This window comes from Aplysia californica, unplaced genomic scaffold (assembly GCF_000002075.1).
Source record: "Aplysia californica isolate F4 #8 unplaced genomic scaffold, AplCal3.0 scaffold00030, whole genome shotgun sequence".
Lineage (NCBI taxonomy): Eukaryota > Metazoa > Mollusca > Gastropoda > Aplysiida > Aplysiidae > Aplysia > Aplysia californica.
The window spans coordinates 1698336-1725604 of NW_004797300.1; the positions used below are offsets into that span (position 1 = coordinate 1698336).

The 27269-nt window shown below is 37.6% G+C and overlaps 1 protein-coding gene across 1 annotated transcript; it reads right to left on the minus strand.

The window, feature by feature from the left end:
• Positions 1–23: 23 nt before the first annotated feature.
• On the minus strand, positions 24–26951 carry LOC118479156 (dynein heavy chain 5, axonemal-like). Its single transcript, XM_035973788.1, has 21 exons — positions 26321–26951; positions 25042–25193; positions 24165–24338; positions 23502–23706; positions 23007–23186; positions 22158–22360; positions 21253–21432; positions 20795–20904; positions 20158–20391; positions 16573–16706; positions 15553–15689; positions 15123–15243; positions 13745–14049; positions 11509–11649; positions 11115–11233; positions 10414–10568; positions 9725–9850; positions 2889–3006; positions 1951–2134; positions 579–725; positions 24–180 (listed from the first exon to the last, which is right to left on the minus strand). The coding sequence occupies exons 1-21, from the start codon at positions 26843–26845 to the stop codon at positions 24–26; spliced, it is 3807 nt and encodes a 1268-aa protein (XP_035829681.1). The 5' UTR covers positions 26846–26951.
• Positions 26952–27269: the final 318 nt, after the last annotated feature.

Below are 27269 nucleotides of genomic sequence, written 5' to 3' on the forward strand. Positions count from 1 at the left end.
ATCGACCAATACATTCACAATGGCTAAACATAAAGATGTAATACAATTATTGTAATAAGAAACTTGCCACTGTTAGCTTCCAGGATGGCGTTGGTGACGTCAGAGATTGACTTCTGCACAACATCCAGTGTTGGCTCAACAATGATGTTGGGAATGGAGAATTTCACATTCACTTCAAACCTGCACATAAGATGAACGAAAGTTGTGGTAATTTTAATTATACTTATTATTATTATTATTATTATTATCATTATCATTATCAATGTCATTATTATTGTGGTTGTTGTCATTTTTCTTATTATCAACATTTAAAAAAATATTGTTACCATCATTATTATGGTGGCAGGCGCTGTCCTTTTTCTGATTTTAATTTGACAGAGTCATGGGTATTTCCTTCGTTTAGCTGTTGCTTTATGAATCATGCCAGCTGGGCTCTTCAGTTTTCATTTTCTGTGGTAGCGTAAAGAGTCCAGGGGAGATGACTTTTGCTTCTATTAATGGAAAGTGGCCATTTGTACAGGTAACTGTCTTACACATGTGGCCATTAGAGCAAGTTCAACTGTATAAAAAAAACTCACTGCAAAGGCGTGCTGAGCACTGCATTCTCCCCAGGTGACCAGGTCATTTCAGACAAGTTGGTCATGTTGCTGGCAGGTCGGTCCGATGTCTGAGACTGTCTGCCGCCACTCTGAGCCGAGTTGACACGACTGTTGCCGGCACTGCCACTGTAAAATACAAAGAACCACCCAGAAAAGTTTAGACCACAAAAAGAGAAAGGAAGTTGAGTGGTAGTTCATTACAAATCAGCATAACAGCTTTATTTTTCCAGGAGCTGATCAATAAAACGATAATATCAAAGGTACCAACAGACAAACAAAAGAGTGGGAACAAATCATCAATGAAACCAAAGGAATCAAACACAACAAATCACTGAGACCATGAGCTCAAATTAGAAATTTGTACCTCAGGATACAGGACCTGAAGGTGTTCTTTAAAAGAATCTTTAGAAGCCCCTAGGTAAAAGAACTAATTAATAATGTACTTATCATTTGAATACACATGAATAAAAAATTAACCTTCCAACCTCAAGAACTACATTTATGCTAGATATGAAAATGCAGGTATAACCTGAAATAATCCTTTTTTTTTTTGTCTGGGAGAACCAGAACACAACCACTGAAATTACTTCTGATACATACATATGGTCAAAATAGTTGAAAACGAATAGTTCATTCAAATTCAGCACTATCCGAAAAAGAAAATTGAAGCAGATAACAGCTAAATTTGATATGCAAAAAGCTTGCTTTATTTCATTTCTCTACAGCTTTGATGACAAAAATTGTAAACATAATTAGTCAGTTATGTTTGGAACACTGTGCACTCTTAAGAACAGAGAAGAAAGATGACAGTCATTACATATTATCATGTGCAAGCTTAAACTCATCATACAAGAGAACTGTTCCAAAATGCTGAGAATATTTCCAAATATTACAGGATCAGCCACAAACAACATCAAATTTTTATAAAGCATAAATAAACAACCTTCTTTAAGTAGAAATATGCACTATCAAAATGCAGTCTATTCTTATTATTATTACTATTATTGTCACACAATTTATTGTTATTATTATTATTATCATCATTATTATTATCATCATCATTATCATAATTATAAAATTATTATCATTATTATTTTGATTATGATTATGATTATTATTTTATTGTTATCACTATTATTATTATTATATTTATGTTATCGTTATTGTATTATTATTGTATTATTACAAGCAGAATTATTATTGCAATTACTATTATTATTACTGCAATTATTACTATTGTTATTGCAATTATTATCGCTAATACTATTATTATTATTATTACTATTATTATTATTATTATCGTTATTATCATTATCATCCTCATCATCCTTAACTCGGGAAATAGACCCACCTGAAATAGTTGCCATAGGCAGCCCGCGGCGACGGGGAGCTGCACTCACTGTGGGACTCGTGGTTGGACACAGGGGTGAAGGCACGGACAACCTCACCCGTACAGCCGGCCGCCTCTGCCAGACAGGCTAGGGACTTGGTGGTGGCCCCCAGCACAGCTTGGAACACCTGGTCTTTGAAGTGAGCTGAGGGCAGAGGGTAAAGGGCAGAGCTCTGATTAAAGTGAGTGTTAAGGCAGTTTACTATAAGCTCACTGACCATGTTTTCTGTACTCCGCAACCGCAATGATTAGGTTGCGGGAAAAGGGGATAGAGAAGGAAAAAGGAAGAAAGGAATGATTATTTGGAAGGGAAAGACATCGCCATAATCAGACAGCCACCGGAACAATCAGTATGGATACCTTGCGGGCTTTGGTGCTGGGGGGAACAGAGCACTTATGGACCTGTCCCATGTGCAATGACGTTGTTGCCCATGACAGGTAATACAGGTTTTCTGTACTGCTAACCCTTAGCTCGCTCTTTCTTTTTCTTTTCACCCCCACCTCCACCTCCCCTCCTCTCTCTGTGTCTTTGTTTCTTCCTTTCACTTTTTTTTTCTTTCTCACTCTTTCATTTCTCCCTCTCTCTCTCTCTCTCTCTCTCTCTCTCTCTCTCTCTCTCTCTCTCTCTCTATCTATCTATCTATCTCTCTCTCTCTTTCTCCTCTCTCAAACACTCTCTCCCCTTTCCATTCTACCAGCATTTAATCAAATACACACATACTCACGTCCACACACACACACCCACACACACACCCACACACACACACACACATACACACACACTCATACAAACACACACACTCCCTCTATCTCGCTCTCTCTCTCTCACACACACACACACAAACACACACACACACACACACACACACATACACACACACATAAACACACAAACTGACCGATCAACTCAACAACATAAGCTTCCTCCATGGCGGCCAGTTGCTTCTCCTTCTCATGCTCATCATCATCCAGCATCAGCTGCAGCTTCTTCTCCTTCAAGGCCTGCTTGCTGTCAGGCTGAGCAAACAAATGGTTTTCAAAATCAAAAAGTGTACTCCTCAAAAGTCATATTTACGTACATCATACAGCACCTCTGAGGGTCTGAGTGTGAGTAAAGAAAAGCACACCCACGCAACAACAGTCATTTAGTTTAGTACTGAGAATAAAAACAAGACAGACAGAAATAAAAGACGGAAAGTGACCCACTCCAACCATTCCAGAATACCTCTGCAGCTTATATTCATACGACTTTATCTGAAAACAGCCTCTAATTAATCCAAAAGACATGTCTCATTTTTGTTGAGGTATAGGGGGAAATTATTAGTTTCTCTTCCATATTTTCAGGAGCAAAGACAACAAACAAAATACTCCTTTTTGCTAGGTCTTTACATTGAGTTCCAAGTATTAGTTCACCACGAGGCAGTAAAAAGGAACAGATAAGAGTAGCAGTAAGAGCAAAAAAGAGTAGGAGAAACAGAACACCCCAAAGACTGCACGCTACAAGATGGTTCACTCCCTGAAAAAAAAGCACCTTTGAAAATAAACTAATGGAAGTAAATAGATATTGCCAACAGTTGTGATGAAGAATTCATTTTAATTGATTATTAATTCCCAAACATAATTTTTTCGCAATACATTTACTCCCACAACTACTCTTTGTACACAAAATGCATGCACATGCCTTCCTAAGAAGAGCAATCTACATGCAATTACTACAGATGTCGACTGTGGCACTACATTAAGAATGATTCTTTGGAATCATGAATAGAAAATGGATCCATCTTGCGTATTTAATAATCTATGAGCACCAAAGAATCACTCATTCAATATGAAAAACATCACTTGAGCAGTCTGGTGAGGACAACAGTAAAGCTCATTCAGGCAAGATGATAGAATGTTTCTTATAAATAAACAGCAATTATTTGGGCAGAGAGTAAAGCAATTCAGGCTAATGTTGAAAATACTTCCCCCTTCAACAATATTCTTCTCAAAATATTGCCTTTTCCAACATTCAGATACATTGACACTACTTTCCAAGTTCATGAAACAGAGCATCTTTTTCTTTTGTAAAAACAGCCTCATTAGGTTGTGTATTATTACCTTTATTTAAAATTACAACAAATCTCTCATTTTAAACACTCACATACTACCGTTAAGCATATTTGACAAAACTGTAACAATTTGAGTGAGAAATGCACCCACCGATAAATAACCCAAGCTTGACTTAATTGTTACTCGTAGTCTGAAACTTTTGAATGCTTGCCTTAGCTGGTATTACAGGATGAAATAAAGTTTCTAGCTGCACAAAATAAAACTTGCATTCAAAGTGCTGCAGTAAGATTTCCTTATCATAAAATTGTTCCTTCCGATCCACCCTGACATTGCGGACTGCACTATCTCACAATTGATAATTTAGACAATTCATTTGGGGCCCATGCACCAAAATCAATTTCACAAAAATTTGACATGACATAGGAGTATTTATCTTTTTTGAGAAAAACTACGTCCACACCGATATTTTAAGATAGAGCTATCCTTCATATCAAAGTCACTGCACTTTTTTCTTCAGATTGAATATTTGGGGGTATTTTTAGTTCACTGTCAGGTAAAATCTAAAAAAACAATATATTTTAAGTGCTGTTGGACAAATAGGCCTACATAATATGTTCAAAAGAGTGGAAATGATTATAATAATATTGATGTAGCTATGGGACAAATATTTCTAACACATCTTCACTTAGTGAATTTTTTCTTGAGGGGAAAAAGGAGGATATTACCAAGAGTAACATTTTGCAAAGTTTAACACTCATTTCCACAGAAGGTCATACATATAAGATTAAAACACATTAAGAAAATATAAAGCATACCAGATATATTCTAGAGCTAAACAAAACTACAAAAGAAAAGAAAACGTTAAAAAATTACACACTGAAAGTGCTAAATTTAGTCATTTTCTCTTAAGCACGTAGTCGTAGGTTTCACTTTAATGAAGAACTAGAACATTTTTCAGAGTGAGAAACAGAGTAGTCAAGAGTAGTCATTTGCTTGTTTGGTTTTTTTTCTCACAATTTCATGTAAAAAATTTTTAAAAATCTAAGGCAAAACAACAACTAAAACACAGCCTCATTATCAAAGATGTTTTAATTAAATTTTTTTTTCAATGGAATTTATTATTTCCTTTGTTCTAGAAAAAAGATCAGATAAGTGTAAAGCAATCATAGAAAAATGTAAGTTTCTCTTATTATCAAATTTCAACCTTTCATTTAAAGAACAAAGAACTATCATTCTGATATTATTGTGAACGTATACCTTAAAAAAAGGGAGCCGCCCGGAGACTTTAACAACATTCAAGAGAGATTTTTTCTGAGAGCATGCACTCGTGTATGTACAAGTGAGAACACACATGTGGGCTAGCGTGTACTTACATGTGTTAGCGTGTATGTGCGAGAGTGTGCGTGTGTGTGTGCGTGTGTATGTGTGTGTATGCGTGTGAGTGAATGAGCTTGTGTGTGTGCAAATGTGTGTGTCTCTGTGTGTGTAAGTGTGTGGGTATGTGCGAGATCATGTGTGTGTGTGTTTGTGGGTGCGTGTGTGAGTGTGTTTTTGTGTGTGTATGTGTGCAAATGTGTGTGTCTCTGTGTGTGTAAGTGTGTGGGTATGTGTGAGATCATGTGTGTGTGTGTTTGTGGGTGCGTGTGTGAGTGTGTTTGTGTGTGTGTATGTGTGTGTGTGTGTGTGTGTGTGTGTGTGTGTGTGTGTGTGTGTGTGTGTGTGTGAGAGAGAGAGAGAGAGCATGTGTGTGTGAGTGTGCACGACATTGTGCCTCAGCAGAAATGCTTACGATTGTAAATGCAATTTACGAGTAAGAAAGGAGAGATTCAAAACCAATGACAGACTTTTTTTAAAGAAGTGCATAAAGGCTACCTATAATACATCTCCTTACCTGGCTAAAAAGATGTCTTTTCATTTTGATTTGATTTATAAATTAGCACAATTTCACTTTCTCACCTCTAACACCAACAGTTTCAAAAGCATTTATATTCTGCCCAAAATGATACCTTTACTTAACACTGAAAAATCTGACAGACAATCTATCCACTATTTTTTAAGGGTGGGAGTAAAACTGGTAATTGTATGAGTTAAACGCTCATTTCAACATAATAATAGTAAAGTGCATAGAGCATTCTGCTGAGCTTAGATATGTCCTATATAAAGCAATTATCAGTATTACTTGTCAGTGCAGCAGACCTTTTAAAGTAAAGAATTCTGTACCACAGTCAGTCCTTACATAACATTCTTATAGAGAATGGGAAGAATAAGAATAGGCACGTTCATGAGCACCTGATGAAGTGTAGAGTCTGTTTCACCAAACGTAAAAAAAAGTGCAGGTATAACACAATCATACAAATGAAGTCAAACACAATTAATCCACCGCACAACAAAATGGCAACCAGCTGAAACAATAACTGTGCAAAATGTCGAATGAAATATACCTTCTCTGCCCACAAAATGATTACTGGATGAACCACAGTTAAATAATACTATATACTTCCTAGGTCTGCCCAGCTTTGTAAGTAGGAGAACAATAAATGACCTTAAGAATCTCAAGACTGACATTCACTCATCAAGACACTTTAAAAAAAAGTAAAACAGAAATTTAAAATCTTGCTATTTGTAGCATACTCTCATTGTTTAAAAGATCAGACACTAAAAGAAATAATGATCATTGGACACATGAAAGAGTCCCATTTATGCAAAGCTTAACATTCCTGTCATTCTACTATATTCACATCTGGAAAACAAATATTTAAGTCAGAAACATTTTACCATGACTATTCTCTATAAGAAATTAGTCAATAAACACCATAATAGCATCTATCTCCACACAACACGACAGCACATTGAATCATTAACACCTCTTTAGATATTGGTGCCATCTACGGTCCAGTAATTGGAACAAAGAAAATGGCTACACTCTAAGACATAGTTGGTCACTGACAGATTTTGGATTTCACTGGAACATCTGTAACATTGAAGAAAAGGTTTCACACTGAGGCAGGAAGATCAGATATTCACCAGCTAAAACAGAAGCTATAACAATGCTGACAGGACGATACCATTTATGAAGGAAAAGTGATGAGCTCAAAAAAACAAGTAGCAACTCAAATCAGTGGCACAATATTGCTTCATTCACTTCACGAAAGGTGCATGTATATTCAAAATGGTAGACAGCATACTGATTTAGATGTGTGAGTTCTGTCCGTAGCTTTCTGTCGAATGTTTCTCAGCTTAGACATGATAGTGGAGCGCGCAAGAGCAACACTTTTGAGGGTGATTGTGTACTCCTGTAAACAAAGTAAAGGTTCACAAGCATTTCACAACCACAGTTAGGCATTAGTAATGAATTATACAGAGATGACAGGTATAAAGACAAATCAGTTGGAGTAAAATCTTAAAGGGCTGATAAGTATGAGTTTTCACTGTGACCCTTTGGTGTACAGAAAACTAGAATGTAAGTTTTACTTCCTATTAAACATTACTCTATTCATTTCAGAGGCTATGCTGATCATTACATTTCCCTTCTGTTAACATGACAATGTTCAGAAATTCCTTTGTTAAAGAGCATAGTAAGTGTGAAAAGAAAGATATTGTAGAAATTAATTTTCAGGGAACTTAATCCAAGCTATAGTCTAAACAAAGTAAGAACAAAACTACAATGTCAGAGATTAAAACATTCCGTACGCTGAATTCATGAAATAAAGTAAATACATGCTGGCCCAGCCATTATGAGACTTGTTTCCCCAGCTTCTTAACCTTCAAACTTCCCCTGGAGAGAGAGAGAGAGAGAGAGAGAGAGAGAGAGAGAGAGAGAGAGGGAAAGAGAAGAAGAGAGAGAGAGACAAAGAGAGAGAAAGAGAGAGACAAACACAGAGACAGACAGACAAACAAACAGATAAACAAACAGATAAACAAACAGACAGACAGAGGGAGAAAGGGGAAAGTGGTAGGAGGTAGATGAGTAATAGGGACAGAGATAGAAAGGAAATCCACAACCTTTATTTGTGAGGCATTGTGCTGAAATCAGGCGCTCGTTAAAATAACAAAAATCGAAGATACCGGCATTTTTCTGAGGTTTGGCATTTTTTAATCTAATTTTTTTTTGGGGGGGTGAAAACCTTTCATGTCCATTTAAAAACATACCTATGTGTGGATATAATATTGATAAAAGGAACTAAAAAATGTAAATTTTCAGTTTCCAAGGACGCTAAAGCTGTGGAAGTCACCAAACTTTGTCTGCCATTTCTCCCTAATTTTACCTCTGAAACCAGGCAACTCCCACCTCTTTCAATTGCAAATATCTAAACTTCTACTCGAGATTAATGTGTATTTTTTTCATCAAAACATAGAGAAATAAAAAAGGTTTAAAATGATACCAATAACTTTACAGGCCCAAAAATTGATAAGCGCCTGATTCCACCATGTCATGACACATTTTATATGTACTAATTTTCAAGTTTCTTCTTACCCCCTTAAACCAAGATTGCAGTAACGTGAAAGTACGGCTTTAAGAGTAAATATTCAAAAGTCAAGCAGGAATTACATATATATATAATATGGATGCAAAGCTGAATATTTCATATGGTGAAAAAGCAATTTCATGGTACTGCTGTGGCAGAACTGTAAAATATTGCAGAATATACTAAAGCTCATAGCAGGTCAAGTAACAATTCATACGGATACATGCATGCACGAAGTCTATTTACCTTCCTTTTCTGCTTGAAAATTAAGAAGGAAAAAAATATAACATAGAAAATGGGAATAAAGGAATACAAGGGAAAAGATTTTGCACACAATATCAATATTATAGAATATACAGGGAAAATTGCTCTATATAAAGAAGCAATGGGGAAAAATGTTGAGCACATTCTACATATATGTGAATTGTTTTTAGAAATTAAAAAAACGGTGCCCCTGTTCTATAGAATTTGCTATCTATAGTTTTCCACCCCAAAAAGCTGGCTTGAAAAATTTTGGTTCAATCTTCCAGACTCTAGTAGTTTTTCCATCCTTTCACTGATTATAATAAAAATTAAAAGTTCTTGCAAAGCGTGTTGTTATATCCTATTTACAACAGTACAGGCCTGCAATGTTAGTATCATCAATGTGTGGTCAAAGAGAAGAAAAATGAAATGATCTTACAAAAATATAAAAGACATGTACAAAAGAAATATTTTGATAACAAGCAGAACACAACTAAAAAATTGGACAGAGAAAGAGACTAAATTATAATGAACAAAGTTATAAGGGGAGAACATCTATTAGTTTTTGAAAATTAGTCTTTGAGCCATGCCCCCCAACCCCTTCCCCCTCCATGACTGACAAGTTAGAGAAACCTGTGCATCTAAGCTCCTTAGAGTTGACTACTAGATTTGCATCACTGCACGCTGAAGGATCAGTTGACATGAAGAAAGGCAAAACTAGAGAAATGCTCAGGCAAGTGTTCTAACCAAAACACAACGCCTACCACTTAGCACAGGAACGAATTATTTTTCATTCCTTTCATTTATAAGGAAATGTGATGTAAATTGATTAATTTGAGGATGACGACCAAGTCTCAAAAACAAAACCCCAATTTTCTTTTTTTAACTAGGAAATATTACAAGACACAAATCAAAATACACGAAGGAAATGCCAAGAGACATGGGTTTTTGACCTACAGAAGAAGAAAACCTACCTTTTTGGTGGTGAGCATATTGGCCACTCCCTGCAGTCCTTCCAGCACAGTTTCCACATAGTTCTGTAGGGTCACTGATCGCTCATCAATGCTCTCCATCATTTCCTTGTTGAAGTTCTCCACAGGCTGTTACAAAGGTGCAATGAAACCCAGTAATAACATCATGCACAAACCTATTTGAGCTCAAATACGACATGAAGGAACCACCCAGACGTGAAAAAGTAATCCGCACTAGAACTGCCAGCTTTACAAAAGATGCTTCACAAGGACCCCATCACACGTAGTGCATTTTTGTGTTAGTCTCCATTTTGCCAAGGTGTAGATTATTTATCATGAGGACTTGTGTAACATGAATGACTTGTCTATTGAGTCTCAGGCCGAAGGGCTAGAACCCAAATGGCCGCTGGATCAGAAAAGTAGTCTATTGAGTCTTTAAAAAGAGCAATAACTGAACCTGTCTGAGGGTAAAAAAGATACGTAGAGAGACAGGTCTACATTTTAGTGACTTCTACTAATGATCAGCAGATGAAAAATTTAATGCATAAACATCTTATAAAAAAAACTCACAGAAAAAAAAGAACTAAAATTGACCTTTGATCACTGGTGTTATGCTCGTTGTGTGACAATGTATAGAAATCTTGACAAAGTATTTCTCTCATTTCCAAAACCTTTTAGCTGTAGAATCTTACCCAGGTGCGTGAAAATGCCATGTCCATGTCATAGAGGCAGAAATCCTCAATGGTGACAATCATTCCACAGACCTTGGTCTCCATCAGCTGATTGACCTTGGTGCTCATGTTCTTGAGACGCTCAGTCGCCGAGTGGATCTGGTGCAAGAACGCATCTGTGGAAGAAAGTTATTTATTTATTTGAGTTTATTTTTAGTTTTGGTAAAAGTTTTAAGGCACTTGCAACACAACTAGGTCATATAAGTACCGAAGATTGGAGGTGTCTCTGAAGAGAAAGATACAAAAAAAAGAAGGAGTAGAGATAAGGACGATAGACGTTTGATACAAAAAAAGTAGTAAACGCCACCAGAACAACCGCCAACATTCATTTGCATATGTGAGGCATCTTGGTGAAATCAGCCATTGGTTATAGTACAATTGCCTGTACAAATGACCACTTCCCATTTCCTCTTTTGCAATTTTTTTTACATTATAATGACACTGAGTAAGATGGCCACATGTCTAAGACAGCCACTTTTCTTCTTGACAAAAGGTGGCTGTCTTAGACAGTTTTGATTGTACTTCAAAATGGCTGCAACTACAAATTTTAATGAAGGTTAAGTTCAATGTTCCTTCCACTACATCAACAGTCTGCACAGGTAAAGTTACTCAAAGAGGGAGAGAAAGCACCCTTTAAAAAGTAGACTGGAGAGCTAACTGACCGATGTTCATGCTGTTCCAGGCCAGGGTGCTGAGTCCAGGCTGGAGCTGCTGGTGGACGTACTCAATATGAGGTTTGAACAGCTTCAGCAGAGGCCCTGGGATAGACTGGCACACCTCCCTGCAAAGCAACAAATCAGCATTGTTCTTAAAGAAAACAAAGTATATCATTGATTAGAAATAAAGAGTTGTTTGTTGGCATTTTTTTGGGGGGGAGGGGGGGTTGTTGTTGTTAGTTTGTTGGTTCTGTGCAAGGGTAAAAGAAAATGAAATGTGTCAGATGAGGAAGACTAAGTACCATGGTAAAACAAACAAATGGGTCGCCACCTCTCTAACTCTTAAAGGAAATTCAAAATGAAAAAGCAATTAACAAGGGAATTCTTCATAACAACTGACTTGAAGTCACTGAGCACCAGCTCCAGGTGCCCCTTGTAGTTCTTGAAGCGTCCCTCCTGCTCCATGACCGACATGGCCGACTCTGGGATCTGGATGCCCAGGCGGGTCATCCACTTGGCCTCATGGATCAGCTCCAGAACTCTGCGGGAGAGGATAAGGTAAGATAGGATAAGATAACATAAGCTAAACTAAGATAAGATAGGATAAGATAAGATACATCTTTATTGTCCAGATCTTGGCGCATTGGTTCAGAGCTTCACCACGTACACACATACACACAGAGGCACACATGCACACACACACATCCACACACATCCACACACACACACACACACACACACACACACACACACACACATGCACACACATGTATACGCATGCACATGTGCACACCCATATACACCCACACTCTTCCCTCACACATCCTCTCTTCCACACACATCTGTGCACATAACTATAATAATATAACAGTATGCTTACATTCACAAACAGGCTCATAGTCACATGCATTAGACAAATGAACAGCAATATAAACAATAATAATGTTAAGCTAGATAAGAGATTATGTTAACGGTACGAGTATAAGGGATTGAAGGGAAGGACCGAGAGGCAGAGTGTAACCAAGACGCAGATCGATCGGTGACAGAACAGATCAGACAGGATGCAGAAAGTTGGCACAGCGCACAAAATGGTCAGGGTAGATTTGTTTGGAGAGCCATGGTATGTCTACCCCAGTCCTGTGACAACACTTGACAACTATACGTATGTGGCACGACATGCTGGAATCAGGCGCTTATCGATTCTAGGGGGAATATGGAGTTATATCTACAATCTTAAAACTTGCTTATTTGCTATGACGTTGATGAAAAAATACCCAGAAATCTTGAATAGAAATCCCATCATTTGTGATTGTAGGAGATGGGGGTTGCCTGGTTTCAGAGGTAAAATTAGCAAGAAAATGGCTGCCAAAGTCTGGTGACTTCCATGGCTTGAGAGTGCTTTGAAACTGAAAATTTACATTTTTGTGCCTTTAATCAATGTGTATCAATAAATCCACACAGCAATGTGTTTTTAGATGGACATAAAAGTAATTGAGCAAAAAAAATTAATTAAAAAACTACCCAATGGCCAAAAAAAAGTCAGTTTCTTTGATATCATTATTTTGACGAGCGTTTTATTTCACCAAGATGCCTCACATATGTAAATACTAGTCATACAATGAAAAATACATTTCTTGACAACACAGTTCACTAATACGGCACCAAAAGAATAGATACGGGTCCAAAAACAAGATGAAAAAAAGAATTTCATCAATTAAATTAGTGAATGAAAGACCAAGCACTAATTCTCTATTGTCAGCAGCTGCGCAACTTCAACAAAGAATACAGAATATTTGAATGTCAACTTGTGAGAGATGTCTGACTCTGCATGAGCGTGTTTGTTGAGTATGCAGTTGCATTCTTTGTAATGAATGAGCAGATGCAATAATTTATAAAGAGCTTGTTGGAATGCTCGTGCAAACGTATCAAACACTATTCTACTTAACCGACTGCACTAGTCAACTCAGATCTTTACATCAAAAAACCAAAACCAGTAACCTCGCCACGGGAGTTCCCAATCCACAAAACAAAACAAATAAACTACACATGAGGAATCCATTCGCAAAACTTGCTCATGTCAAATAGGCCTTTTGGTTTTTAATCTCATTTTTTACAGACTAAGAAATATATACCACAGATTACAATTTTTGCTGTAAAGTAATTATATTCTTATTTTTCTTCTTCAGATGTCGGATCTGGAGCGGACACTGATGATCATTGTGCTTCATTCCTTCCCACTAACAGTCCTTCTGGTCAGCCTTGTTATTATGACTGTGTTACTGTCATGTGGCAATCTTTTCTCTGTCAGAATTGGTTTCACTGACCATTGCAAAAGCCACAAGCCATCTTGACCTTTAGTTCTTCTATTTCACTAGAGAAATATTCTCCTCTGTGGTCATCCTCAGACATTGACAGATTAACTATTATTATTATATTATTATAATTTTTTTTATTACTATTACTTCTATTATTATAATTATTATTATTATTATTATTATTATTATTATTATTATTATTATTATTATTATTATTATCATCATCATTCTTCTCCTTTTTCTTATTTTTTTTTCTTATTATAGTCATATTATAGAATTACTGATAGATAAAAACCACACAAATAACAAAATTCTTTGTACCTTTCATCCGCGTTGACAATGATGTCCCCTGTTTCTGGGTGCAGAATAAACAGAGTAGCTCTCAGCCCACTGCGGGCCTGCTCGATGTTGTTCTTCCACTGGGTGAACCACAGACTCTCAAATGTGACGAGGGCTGTAGCCAGTCGGTTGTAGATGCGAACCTGACGGCTGAAGTCTGACAGAGAAGTGACTGCTTTGTTGTCTCGGAAGACCTTCATGGGGTCTTCGATACGTTTCAGGAGTTGCCGTGACCAGTAGATGGCGCCGGCCACCGGGGGAGCATTCCTGACCATGGTTGGGCTCTCCTGAGGAAGTGGAACAGTTCAATTGATGTTGTTTTTTTGTCGGAGTACAAGACACAACCTGACATAAACAGGTCAATTTGTTTTGTTTTTCTTGTAAATGTTTTACAGCACTTGCAACACAATTAGGTCATATAAGTGCCGAAGATTAGAAGTGTTACAAGAGAGCACCAAACACAAAAAAGAAAGAGAGATAAGGACGAAAGATATTTGATAGAAAAGAAGAAGCAAACCACACCAGAACACCCGCCAACCACCTGATGATCAATTTGTTTTGATATTTGAGTCACAAAGAAACAGATAGATATATTGATCATCATACAGGACTTGGAAAAAAACACGAGATGGTAGGACGCACACAGCTGAGGCACAAACTGTCTTGAGGTGCCTCCAACCACCCATATAAATAGGTCCACACACCTGGATCAAGTCTGACAAAGTTCTCCTTTCCTTTTCAACAGAGAAATCAAGATTACTGCTCACATCCACATATGTCATTTTTAAGGCAGAACGCTGGGTCTAGTGGTTGTTGAAAAGAAGACAGAAGAAAAAAGGAAAGAAGACAGAGATGGTATCCCACAGCAAACATCACAAAACAGCACACAAGCACATCTTTAAGAACATGTTCATCTTTGCTATATCATCACTGTTTCATTGTTTCATTGTTTCAGGAAGCAACATCCTTGCATTCCAGACACGTCCATTGATGCTCCGTTGTTCTCTTCAAAATGCCCCTGAGGGTTTTTCTACAGATTGTGTCAGTGCATATCTGATTGAACATTCTTTTGTTCTTTCCTGAGGTGATTGATACCACCTCTTACTAGGCAGCAGAATCATTTTTAAGCTACTTACCCACTTGAAAGTGGAGAGGGGGAATGTTCCATGAGATGTTACTCTAACATTCGCATAATTTATGTTCCTTTTCACTGACCAGCATCAGGGACATCCAGGATGCTAAAACATTGAAGAGGGGGGCCAAAAAGAAAGAAAAAAACAAAAAGAGGACCACATTTTCTGTACCATAACATTTTTACTTCATTTTTTTTCAGTCATGGTTCCGGCTTCCAAATCCTCACCTTGTGTTTCTCATAAATCTTCTGCACTTCATCGAGATCTCCCTCGTACCATCCAAAGATATCGACATACTTCTCCGCCACAGTGCCCCTCACACCAGATCGGCCAGCAATGGGGTTGAACCTGAAAGTGATTTAAAGGAACAATAAAGTCAAACTTCTTTCCTGTACAAATTCCCTCCAAAACATTCTACAGAAGTGATTAAAGCATTCTGTCATAAAATAGATTTCTGTATTTCCTAGTAAGAGACAGTTTGAAGGATGGGCCATATCACAGGAAAACGGGTTACGGAACAGTGATCAGACTGGGGTGGGCTAGAGATGAAGCAATGGCAAACAGTTTCTGACATTAGTATGACCACAGTTTTCTGTCACTTTCACAGACAGAGGGAAATCCTGTAGTGAAGATAAGATGACAAGTATTAAATCTTACTTGGTGATGACATCCAGTCCTTGCTGGGTCTTCATCTTTCTCATGAAAATGACATGAAGGTATGCGCAGAGAAATTTTTCGAGATCTTGAACGATGCATTGGAATGATTTGTAATGAGTGTCGAAGCGGTCTTTGTCCTGAAAAAGAAATAAGAATGCACAGAGTCAATTAATTGAGACACAGAAGATTACTTATTCAAATTACATTTAGAAAAATAATATACCAATGAAATGACAGGTGAAAAGATTAAATTTCTAGGTCACCAGAGATCAGGAAGGGAACAGTATCTTTAGAAAGAGAAAGAATTATGGCCCTTTTAAACTAGTATGTAGAATCTAGTGTAAAGAATTAATAGCCACTGTCAAACAGAGTGAAAGCAGTTGAGGAAGATAGAAAACACTATGAACATGACATACCGCAAAGTTAATTCGTATTTAACAAAAAGGTTACATAACATAACATTTTCTCCCAATGGATAGCCATTTATTGCAAACTTTTAATACAAGACCGGGATTGTGGTCGTATTCCAGATCAATCATTTCTTAGAGAAATAAAATGAAGAATAAAAAGCATAAGTAGTGCTAAACCATAGTTTTCTCTGTCCAAAGGCAAAGCAACATAACAGCATATATTCATGATCTTAAGAAAAATTTGAAGAATACTATGTACTAGTGTGATCAATCACATACGAAGCTTTATCACTTTAAAAAACTACTATTTCAAATAAAAATACATTGTCCTGTGTTTGACACGAAAGGATATAAAACCAAACAAACTCCCTTTTTGTCACTCTGCCTTTGGACAGCAGCTTAAGGTAGAGATGTGGGCAAATACTCCTACCTTTCAGTTTTAGTAAGACTTTTACAGCACTAGCAACACAATAAGGTCAAACAACTGCCAAAGATTACAGGCATTACAAGAGAGTAACAAACACAAAAATGAAGGAGGAGAGATAAGGGCGATAGATGTTTGATACGAAAAAAGGAGCAAACCACACCAGAGCACCCGACAACCACCCACCTTTGACTCCACATCTAGCATGGTCTTGGTAGTGACATACTCCTTCATGGCCTCGTTCATCTTGTTGACGTGCTGCTCCACAACACTGGACACACTGGGGCCTTCTAGGTCTTCCTCTTCAGGGTAATACTCTCCTGTCAAACAGTTGGATTTGTTATAAACACTTTGTGGTGTTGAACAAAATATTCTTAATAAGAACGCAAAGCTCTATCCGATCCTTTTGAATGACTATACCACTCTTATCTGATCCTTTTGAATGACTATACCGCTCTATCCGATTCTTTTGAATGACTATACCGCTCCATCCGATTCTTTTGAATGACTACACCTTCTCTACGAAGCTCTAAGAACCATTAGAATCTGTGCCCCTACCATCTGTTTCCGCATATCTAAAACATTGCAAATATCGACATCATATAAAGTAGTGAAAATGAAAAGTACATATTCATAATGACCAACCCCTCAACTGTGTTACACAAAAAGCAAGAGCAAACAGTTTTAAAACAAATTACAAATACAAAAATGATAGTGTCTGCTATCTCCTTCGGTTATTATTTCTTGTCTGTGAATACAATCCCACCAGGAGAAGTTTTCATCCACACTACCCCAATACACCCACAGTATTCCATTAGGAACTAAAGCATATCAGAAGTATTTTTCTCTTTTCAAGAGCATACACTGAACACAAAGTCTATAAGATGAACCAACAAGTGAAACTAACTTGCTCACATCATTGTGACAATAGATCAAGGAGTAAACATACAAATGTTGGCTGAACAATAACAACAACACGTTTTACTGTGGTATGCAAACAAAATTAAATAGTCATAAAAAGAAGAATACTTCAGTGTAGCCCGTCAAAAGAAAAAGAATTTGATAGAACAACACAGATAGAAATAGTAAAGGGAAAAATACGGAAAATCAAAACTTTATGGGTAATAAGTGCGGAAAAAACAAAAAAAGAATCATTGTTCACTGTATAAAATTCCAGCATGGAACGGACAAAGAAAATTTATCTAAAAAAACAACTTTTAGTAGAAATAAAAGTGAATCAGAATTGTAGCAATAAATGTGGACATGTCAAAGTAAAGTTTAAAAAATGTGATGTGCAGGTTCATGAACTATTTACATCTCTATATGGTGAACACTTTCTCAGTAAGACATTGACAAGACAAAGAAATACAATATAAAACCGAAACAATATTCAGTTGAAAAAAATGCACAGACACTGTATTTGATTTTTCATTAAATCAAACTTGCATTGCGCAGATAGGCCTTCATATTCACTTAAATTGTTGTGCAGGCCCGATACATTTTCACCCCGGTAACTGGACTTTAAAATATTCACCAAATTAAAGCAATAAAAGTACAGTTATAACAAAAACAAAGAATCATTTCATATGCAATCACAGCCAAAAAGAAATCAAGCATAATTGCAAACTTCTTTTCAAAAATCTGTAATGTATAAGACCAGCAATTCATCTATTTCAAAATTTAAGGGCTCCAATTCATTAACATTTTGCGGTCACTTAGCGCAATAGTGTGACAGTGAAAATTATCCGTTCAGGTCACCAGGCCCGAGAAGTTCACTGCAGTCACTCTCCTGGTTGGGTGACCAGATTGGGTATTTTGCACTGCCGGCTGTGTGACTGCAAAGTGTTAACTGCCAAGTAGTTATCCTCTTTTTCCAGCTTTTGTATTGTGTTTTTTTATAAATCTTTCTTGGTATTCTATTTGGGCCTTCACTGAGTTTGGGTGATATTTACCTAAAAAGAATGAAGTACAGTCGAACCTGCCTTAACGGAAACCTGTGTAAAACGGAAACCTGTCTTAACGGAATCTTCCTGCTCCCCCCTTGATATATTCCTCTTTAATTACCTGTATAAAACGGAAACCTGTCCAACGTGGAAACGGAAAGAAAAATCTGCTCCCTTCCGAGGGTTTCACCTGTCTAAGATGGTTAAAATGCTTTGACCGCTCAACCCTGATTTGAAACAAAACTCGCAAGTTTGGTTCCGAGGGCTCTAAACTTAACGCTATGGCCATGCTGGTGGCCGAGGAAGGGGTGCAATTTGGGGGTAGATGTTACCCATCATCTGAGCCCTGAGTGATGCAGATGGTCAGTGTAGTGTGGGTGTGAAATCTCACGACTGCCCGTGAGAGTGCTCGAGTCGCGAGCCACTACGGAAACTTTCTTGGGTAGCAAGAAGCCAGAAGTGTGAAATTAGATTGACCGATGCCAGCCGAGAAAAGAGTTCCTCGAATCGTTGTTACATGACGGCAGTGAGGGGTGGCATTGGTGGGTGAGGCTAAGGGTGGAAGCAAAGGAGATCTTCAAACGTTCCTGTTTTAATAGGTCAAACAGTGGTCGTATGAAAGGCAAGCACTGGTGGTAATTGGATAAGTAAGACTGACGCATGTCACTATCAGAGAGGACAGCAGCTGAGAGGTGTGAAGTTTTGACCACTGCTTGCCGATCGGACAAGCCATCCTTGATCTTACCGGCTGGGCCTTTGAACTCCACCCCCCCCCCCCCCCTTAATTCCGGAAAAGATGGAAAATGTCTAAGACGGAAAATGTCCAAGTTCTGGCTCCCTTGCGATTCTGTCTTACACAGGTTCGACTGTACTACTTTCAACTGATACTTAAACATCAAACATAAAGCACTTGACAAAGTTGATCCCAAAACAAATAAAGTGACCAAAATAGAGTTGAATAAAAATTGTGGACTCAATTTTGGATCTCACATAGTATGGTTTTGATTCCTCTTGAGCATAGACTGAAATCAAAGTAGGGACAGGGTCAAATCAGTTTGTCAATTCATAATACTTGTCAATAAAAAAAACCCCACAAACCCTTAGAGGATATGTATACATAACAACAAATTCATTAGTAGCCCATTACAATGCCTCAAAAACTCATGTGCATGAACTCATTGTTGACAAGCAAAATCATGAGTCATTGTGCTGTATTACTCTGTCACACGCAGGATTTAATTCTGAAATGTCTATAGAGTACAAACAACCATCTATAAAATCACCTTTCCTTCATCTTCGTCCACATCAATGACTTCCTTACCTACACCAGCATTTCTGTCAAGTGTCCATCTATAATATTTCTGACATTAAACAGGCTTACCAAATGGAAACATCCATTATGTCAATTCCAATTGCTAGGTTCTTGAGGAACAATTTTTATTTTCTAGCCGAAATCGATTAAAAACTTTCCAGTTTTTTAGGGTTTATTTTCCACAATCTGCACCCTGAACTTCATGATCTATTAAAAAAACTCAATAAAAATTGAAGTTTACATTTTTCAAATTCTTTAATCAATGGTATTTTACAAAACTCATCCACAGCATATTATATAACACAAGACTATTAAAACTTTCACTATCAAAACTTATTGGTATAAATAAATGGTACCTTTACCTCACTGCAGTTACAGAAGAAAAATAATAGGAATTATTTCTAGGTGTCCAACAATACACGAACAAAGAGTGCGTGTCTGACGTAACAGCAAACGCTACAGTACCCATCAGCCTGCACATGTATAAAAGCCTAGTCAAGGGGTCTCGAAACTTACTCAGAATGTCCAACTCCTCCTCTGTCAAGCCCTTGGGACCATCGTTGCCAGAGTCCTGGTGGTCATCACGCTGGCTGCGCTCGGTGTTGGTGTTTGTCTTGTTGTCTGTAGCCTCGCTCTGGGCCTGCTCTTCATCTTCGTCAATGGCATGAAGGGGCCGGTCAGTTGGGGCCGTCACATGAATGGGAGGGCCCAACATGTCATCATCGTCATAGTCATCCCTTTCCAGTAACTCTGTGAGAACAAGGTTGGAATTGCCTTGAAAGGGTAATGAATAATTTTGGAACGGTTTTGAAAAAGTGAAGAACAGCCTTCCCACTCCCACATTTCATGTATTCTCTTTACCTGCACACAACTACATTTTAATGCTATAAGCTCTGCATAATGACTTAACAGCCACAGAAAAAAACCCACTCCAAAACCCTTCTTTTATCTTTTAAACAACCAACACGACCACTTGTTGAGTATTTTCATAACTTATTTGAATTCTGGTACCACAGAGAAGCTTGAGAGGAATTTCCATTGTCTTGTTTGTTGGTCAACATACTTACACTATATATAAGTAATAGTTAAAAGCAGACCATACTCCCACACAACATTTTAAACAGTAAAAAAAAAGTATTTTTAAAAGCCTGACCAGTGAGAGGATCTTTGGCCTTTTTCTGCTTGTAGTCAGGCTCTGAGGTGTCATCAACAATAAGGTCCTCTTTTCGGGGTCGAGGAATCCCAACCAAACTTTTGCCCATCCTAAAATGAAACAAGAACAGAATTTGTAATATTATTAGGTAGTCAAAACCATAGGTTCTGGTGCTTGAAAACCACAGCACCCAAAAATTGTACTTTCATATCAAAAGTTGGAACAACAAAACAAGTTATACAAACTATTGTACACATCCTTACTTTTTTTTTTAAGTGTCCATTTTTACAAGCACTGACAAGTTTTATACATATTCCAACTAAATGAGTGATGAAAACACAAGAATAGATGTTGAAACGCTAGTATAGATGAGAAAACACAAGAACAGATGTGAAAACACACATAGATTAGATTACATTTTAAACACTGGAGCTTTATAAAATATCACATTTTCTTACATGTTGAACTGTGCCATGGTGTTTATAACCTCCAAGACTTGTCGCACTCGAGCACAGAAAGTGTCAAAATGAGCCATAATGGCATCCTCATCTGCAATTGGGACTCCATGTCCTGTGCCATCATTTCCCTTCTTAGATGGAGACATCTGATTCCGGGAGCCTGGGATTATGCTTTGTCTCCTGTAAAGTCCACAGCGAACTCAGAATGTCATCAACAAATTAATCAAACATGCAATTAAAATATGGTATAAACTGTATCGTTATATAGATTTAATACCCTAATCAAAAAAGTAAGGTTACAGACGAGACCTTCAAATTTAACTTCCACTCCAATAGGACAAAACCAATTAGGAAGCGAGTCTAATAGATTCCCAAAAAAACTAAGTTCAAGAACACCTCACGTGGATTCAAACCAGGGCCACCCACTATGTTAGAAAGTGTGAGCTCGAATAACATAGAGAATCTCGTAGACATTTTTTATGGAGATTATAAAGAAAGAAAACGATTTTGGAAAGTTCCTTCAACCTGCATAAATCAGCGTTTTTTTTCCTTCAGACTTCAGAAGGAGCACAATAAATACCCAAAGATTTTCAAATAGAAAACCTTATAGTTCATGCAGGTTTTTCAAAATGCTACATTTTTTCCATATATTCCTATAAAAATTAGTAAGACAGCAAATGTGTTTGATTTCACACAGAATTTAAAAGATAAGTGGATGTTTTTGCTCACACACAGTAAAAAAACGAAAACAACAAAGATATGTCATATACACACCTTTTTATCTCAAACAACTTTGAAACACAAAATTGTAAAAGAAACAAAAAGTGCATAGGAAGTTTAAAGTATGAATGTTTATACATAGCTTGTAACTTCTAACAACAATGCCCCGCACATGCAATTCTTACTTGTGCGGCTGGTTAGCAGTGGAGAAACTGCTGACAGAGGAAAAGTGGGAGAGAGTTTGCGACGCTCCGAGAGAGTCTCTGAGAGACCGCAGTAGATCTCTGAAGAAGCCTTGCAGGGAAAGGCAGGACCTGAGCCTGGAGAACAGTGTGTCTTCCACACTAGTTGATTCTCTCGAGTCCTTGGGACGGCCTCGTGACGGCGTCTGAGCAGGGGGGGGGGACACAAAACGTACTGATATGAGTGACACATTTTTAGAATAGTAAAGGAATAAAAGACTCGCTAGATGAACTATGAGAGTAACAAGTACTAAGTGCTACATATATAATTGTTGAAAATCTTCCAGAATTATAGTACAGAGAGATAAATATGATCCAGCCTTTACAGAGCTTTCAATACAATGAGACTATGTATTCGTATTTTCCTGGGTTCAGACTCGCCTCGACTTTCGAGATCAAAAGCCTAAGCATCTATTAATGAGGATTTGAAAAAACAATTAGTCTTCCTGTCCTCATTCCAATACATCAATAAATTATTCTTTTATTTACTTGTTTATGTCTGTCGACATTAGAAACAGGTGCTTGTATTTTTCCTAATAAAAAATTTTGCAGTCAGAACTCAACACGACCTCGACCTTATGTCGATGCAGAAAAATAAAACATTATATTCACACATACACACACACTCACACACACACTCACACAAACAAACAGGCACTGATACACATTCTAGCATGCAAACATACACAATTTTCTTCTATTCACTGTACTCCTAACAAATAGTCCATCATAGCTGTCAGGGCAACAAACAAGAAAATGTCTGCCTTGAAAAAAACAATGAATCTTCTTGACCTTCAGCTTGTTCTCAACTTGCTTGCCAAGAGCTCTCATGTTGGGGTCCCCCTGGTTCAAGAGATCTCTTGTGGACACTTCCTCTGCCACCCTGTCCCACAGTTCATCTTTGTCCTCCATCACATTGTGGGTGGACAGCTTGATGTAGTCTTTGCAGGCCTGGACCAGCTGGTTCGTCACCTATGAAACAAAATCATTTGAATAAATGTTTTCTTGAAAACAAATTAAATTTTTGTGACGGTAATTATGCAATTTTTCTGCAATGTTATCTTAAAATATTGTGTAATAAAAGTAATATTTACGAAAACTGAGAAGGCAGCAAAATTGAGACAGGCCAGCAGCAGACAAATCCACAGAAATTTACAGAGATGAAAAGACAGATGGGGACCTTACTGTGGCATTCCCTAATTTACTGCCTTAGGACTTCATTTATCTCCTTTATACTAAAGGCCCGTATACTAAACCTGTCAAAAGTCATTCCAGTATAGTGTTTACCTTGGTGAGTAAAATGCCCAGGAAACCTGTCCTTGCATAGAACCGTGAGATTGAGTCCATTTGCTTGATTGTGTTGGCTAGCCCAGGTAGAGCAACGTTGATGATAGAAGATGGACTGGCATCTTGATACATCTGATCAAAATGTCTTTTCAGTGATTCCAAATACTTCACTTTGTCTTTGGTGTCATTCATGGCATCTGTGATACTGCAACAGCATAAATAAAACAACTAATCAACTGAAAAACATATGGGCACCACCACAAAGTTTAACTACAAAACATTTGCAAAATCATGAGATCAAAAGAAAGAGAACGATAGTCCAAAAAAAGTTATCTATGCAAAGTGCTTAGCTTTTGGAGAACAAATATCAAAGTCATTCAAATTTTAAGTGTCAAGGTACCTACAACATCTGCGTACAACACTTCATTTATATATTATTAACAAATTACAATCAGATTTCAGAAGGAAAAATTTTAAGTCAAATTTTTAAGAATCACAGTCCATGTTAAATGGGCGGCAAATGAACATAAAAAGTGATAAGAAAGATAATGAACTATTACAAAACTTTATCGTCAGAGATTTGTGACAATATTTTTCAAAAATTTTTCCAGTACTCCCCAAAAATGGCAACATAAAAAAGTTAAAGAAACAAAAAAAATGTACCATGCATCAGTGATCTTCCACTTTTTCAGTAATCTTGATTTGGCAGTGATGAGGACAGCAAGCACAGCCTTGCATTCTTTCCCTTTGAGCTGTTCTGTGATGTTGGTCAGCAGCCGCTGGCGCCTTCGCCATCTTTCCAGCTCAGACAGAGGCCCAGCATTTGGATCGAGAAATCTGACATGCACATGAAGAGAAAGTTCAACACACTAGATAAAGGAAAATTTTGCTTTCAAACTTCTTGGCTGCCAAAAAAAGTTCAAGAGAAACTCTGTATATATACATGCACAAATCAAGCTTAGTCAGCTGCAGAACTAATTTGAGGGAGAAGAAAAAAGAGAAATAGCTTTTATAACAATAAATTTCAAGGCTTCACTTCTAAACAGTAACTGTGTCAAGATATCCCACACTTGGGTCATCTTGAAAAACCTTCTGTGAGCAAAAAGGAAGAATACACGTTTGAGTACTCTAAAAAACGAACTGATATCCAATTTGGTGTCCAAGTGATGCATATAAAAAGACAGATGTAAAAGTAAATTCTAAACTGGCAGTTTAGGTCATTCCTTTCATAACAGAATCATTTTAGTTCAAGTAAAATCAGCTCAGCAAAACTATGAGAACAGTTCCGCTGACTGTGTTTTCAGATTATGCTACTCAATTGTTTTACAAATGTTGAGTTATCAGTCCTGGAAATAAATAACAAACTTGAATTGAACTCCTGCCAAGGCTTGCAGAAAGAGGAGTGAAGAGGAATATCCACTATAATTGTTATTGTCACAATAATTCGTGCACATATAGCTTTTGATCCTTTGACAGTACATGACGATAATATTTTCTCTACATAGTAATATATCGATACACCCTTTCTTGAACATATTACCTTTCATCAGATGTGTCACTAAGAATAGCATCAATGGTATTCATCCACTCAGTCACCAGCTCCTCATACTGACCAATCAGATGAGGGTCCAGAGCTGCCGCTCTCTGAAGTTTGAAATCATTGAGAATCACATTCTCTGGTTGTCTCAGCATCTGATGGATGAGAATTAATAATGTTAATAGAGAGAAATTGAAAATGTAAAAATACATTCAGGCCTGAGCTGTCTCAAGGCATGGCTATACACTATACATTACATGATTGACTAAATCAAATCTGTATTTCTTTCATGCCCATTATATCTGGTCTGTCTCAAAGACAGGATGACATATTTCCATCCAAAATAGTCGTTTTCTAAGTAGTAATAATTTTGCTGTGTTAAGTGATGGATTAGATTGAGATCTCAATCCCATTATCGATAGCAGTAATTAAGGGATACCAGTAATTTCGTCACATGGCCATTTTGTCACACCAGTGCAGTCAAGACGTCACAGTCGTCACTCCCCAAACCCACAAGGTTGAATGGAGACAGTCATTTCGTCACACACTTGCAAACATCAAACAAGCATTGTCATGGTAATTGCAAAAATCACTATTTTTGAGGGGAGGGTTGGGTGGTGTGTGGAAGGACAGGGAGGGGGAGAGGGCGTGCGGGTCATCGTGCCTTGATCAGCCTTGTTCATAACTGAGTGAGGTTTTTTTTTTTGTTTTTTTTCCTCGCTCTCGATGAGTTTTGTTGAGTTCTTTTATTGGTGGGAGGGGTAGGGTGAGGGCAGTTAATTTTAGGTTTTAAATTTCTTAAAAACAAGAGGGCACAGCCGAACGATTACGTGCTTGAATTGGGATTTACAATAAAGATTGCTGGCACTGATCCTTCAAAACTCTACTAGCATGACAATTTTGAAGAGATAAGCCAAGTCATTTCGTCACACATAATTGGGGTGTGACGAGATGACCATGCCACGAAATGACCGGTCTCCATAGTATGTCGATCTGCAATTCCATTCAACCATTTCGAGAAAAATCCACAAAATAGCTTTAGACTTGCCAGAATTATGCACTGTGCAGATATTTAAACCAGTCTTTAGAAAGCAGAACTGTATTGACAAAAATTAAAATCACTCATGAATTGGGAGCAGGTCTACCGATAATACAATGTGATGCAATTTAGCTTCGCAGTAAAGTGCAAGTGAAAGCAGTTATAACAAAATAAAGGGGTGGGGAGGAACAAACAGAAAATTATATATATATATACAATAGAGCAACCAACACACTACCTTACCCATTGTTTTGAATGTGACATAGATGCGGCAGTCTCGTTCAGGGCAGTGACAAATTTGTCCATACTATGCATGAGACTTGTTTGACTCTCTTCATTGCTCTGACCCCAGTCTTTCTGAGCTCGAATAAGAGGGATGTAAATATCTGCAAGCAAAGCATTGAGTGTTTCTATTGTGTTATGCTTCAGTTCCCCGCAGAATATATCCTTTTCCATTCGATTAGGATCAACATCTTTCTCAGTCCTGTTTCGAAGAAAGTACAGAACGGTAACTCTGTCCAGCTCCACATCTTTGAGAGTGGCTAAGTTTCCAGTGCAATGAATTTCTCTGGTTGTAACCTCTGATCCATCAGATTTCTCACAATAAAAGAACAGACGGCAAGGCCCGCCTGCTTTGAGGAATTTATTGACTCTGGCTAAGGTTGTCTCTTCGCACATGAAATCCTCGAGCAGGGTCGGATTATCATAGCTGCCAAGCTTGAAGCTTTCCTGGATTTTTCCAGCAATCCACCAATGTCTTTCATCCATCTTGAATTTTCACTGAACCCAAATGTTTTGACACTAGCCAATTTTCATGTTAAATCATTCAATCAAGCAGGCTGAGGGAGTTATGCATTTTTCCCGACATAAGACGCCATACTTGTTGTTGTTGGTTACCAGCGGGATTAATAATCTCGCAAAATCTCGAGTGACTCAATCTTGGTTTTCATACGTAAAAGAAGTTTAGATTTCACAGGTCGGACTGTCTTTATTTCAACAATTTAATTGGAAGGCATAATGTTCTTGAAAGAATAATAATATTCTATTATAGTTGACGATAGAAGTAGTGTGAGATGGTAAAGGGGATTAATATAATTGAAGTAGTGTATATGCGCACGAGTGTGTGTGTGTGTGTGTGCGTGTGTGTGTGTGTGTGTGCGTATGCGTATGTGTGTGTCTTTGTGTGCGTGGG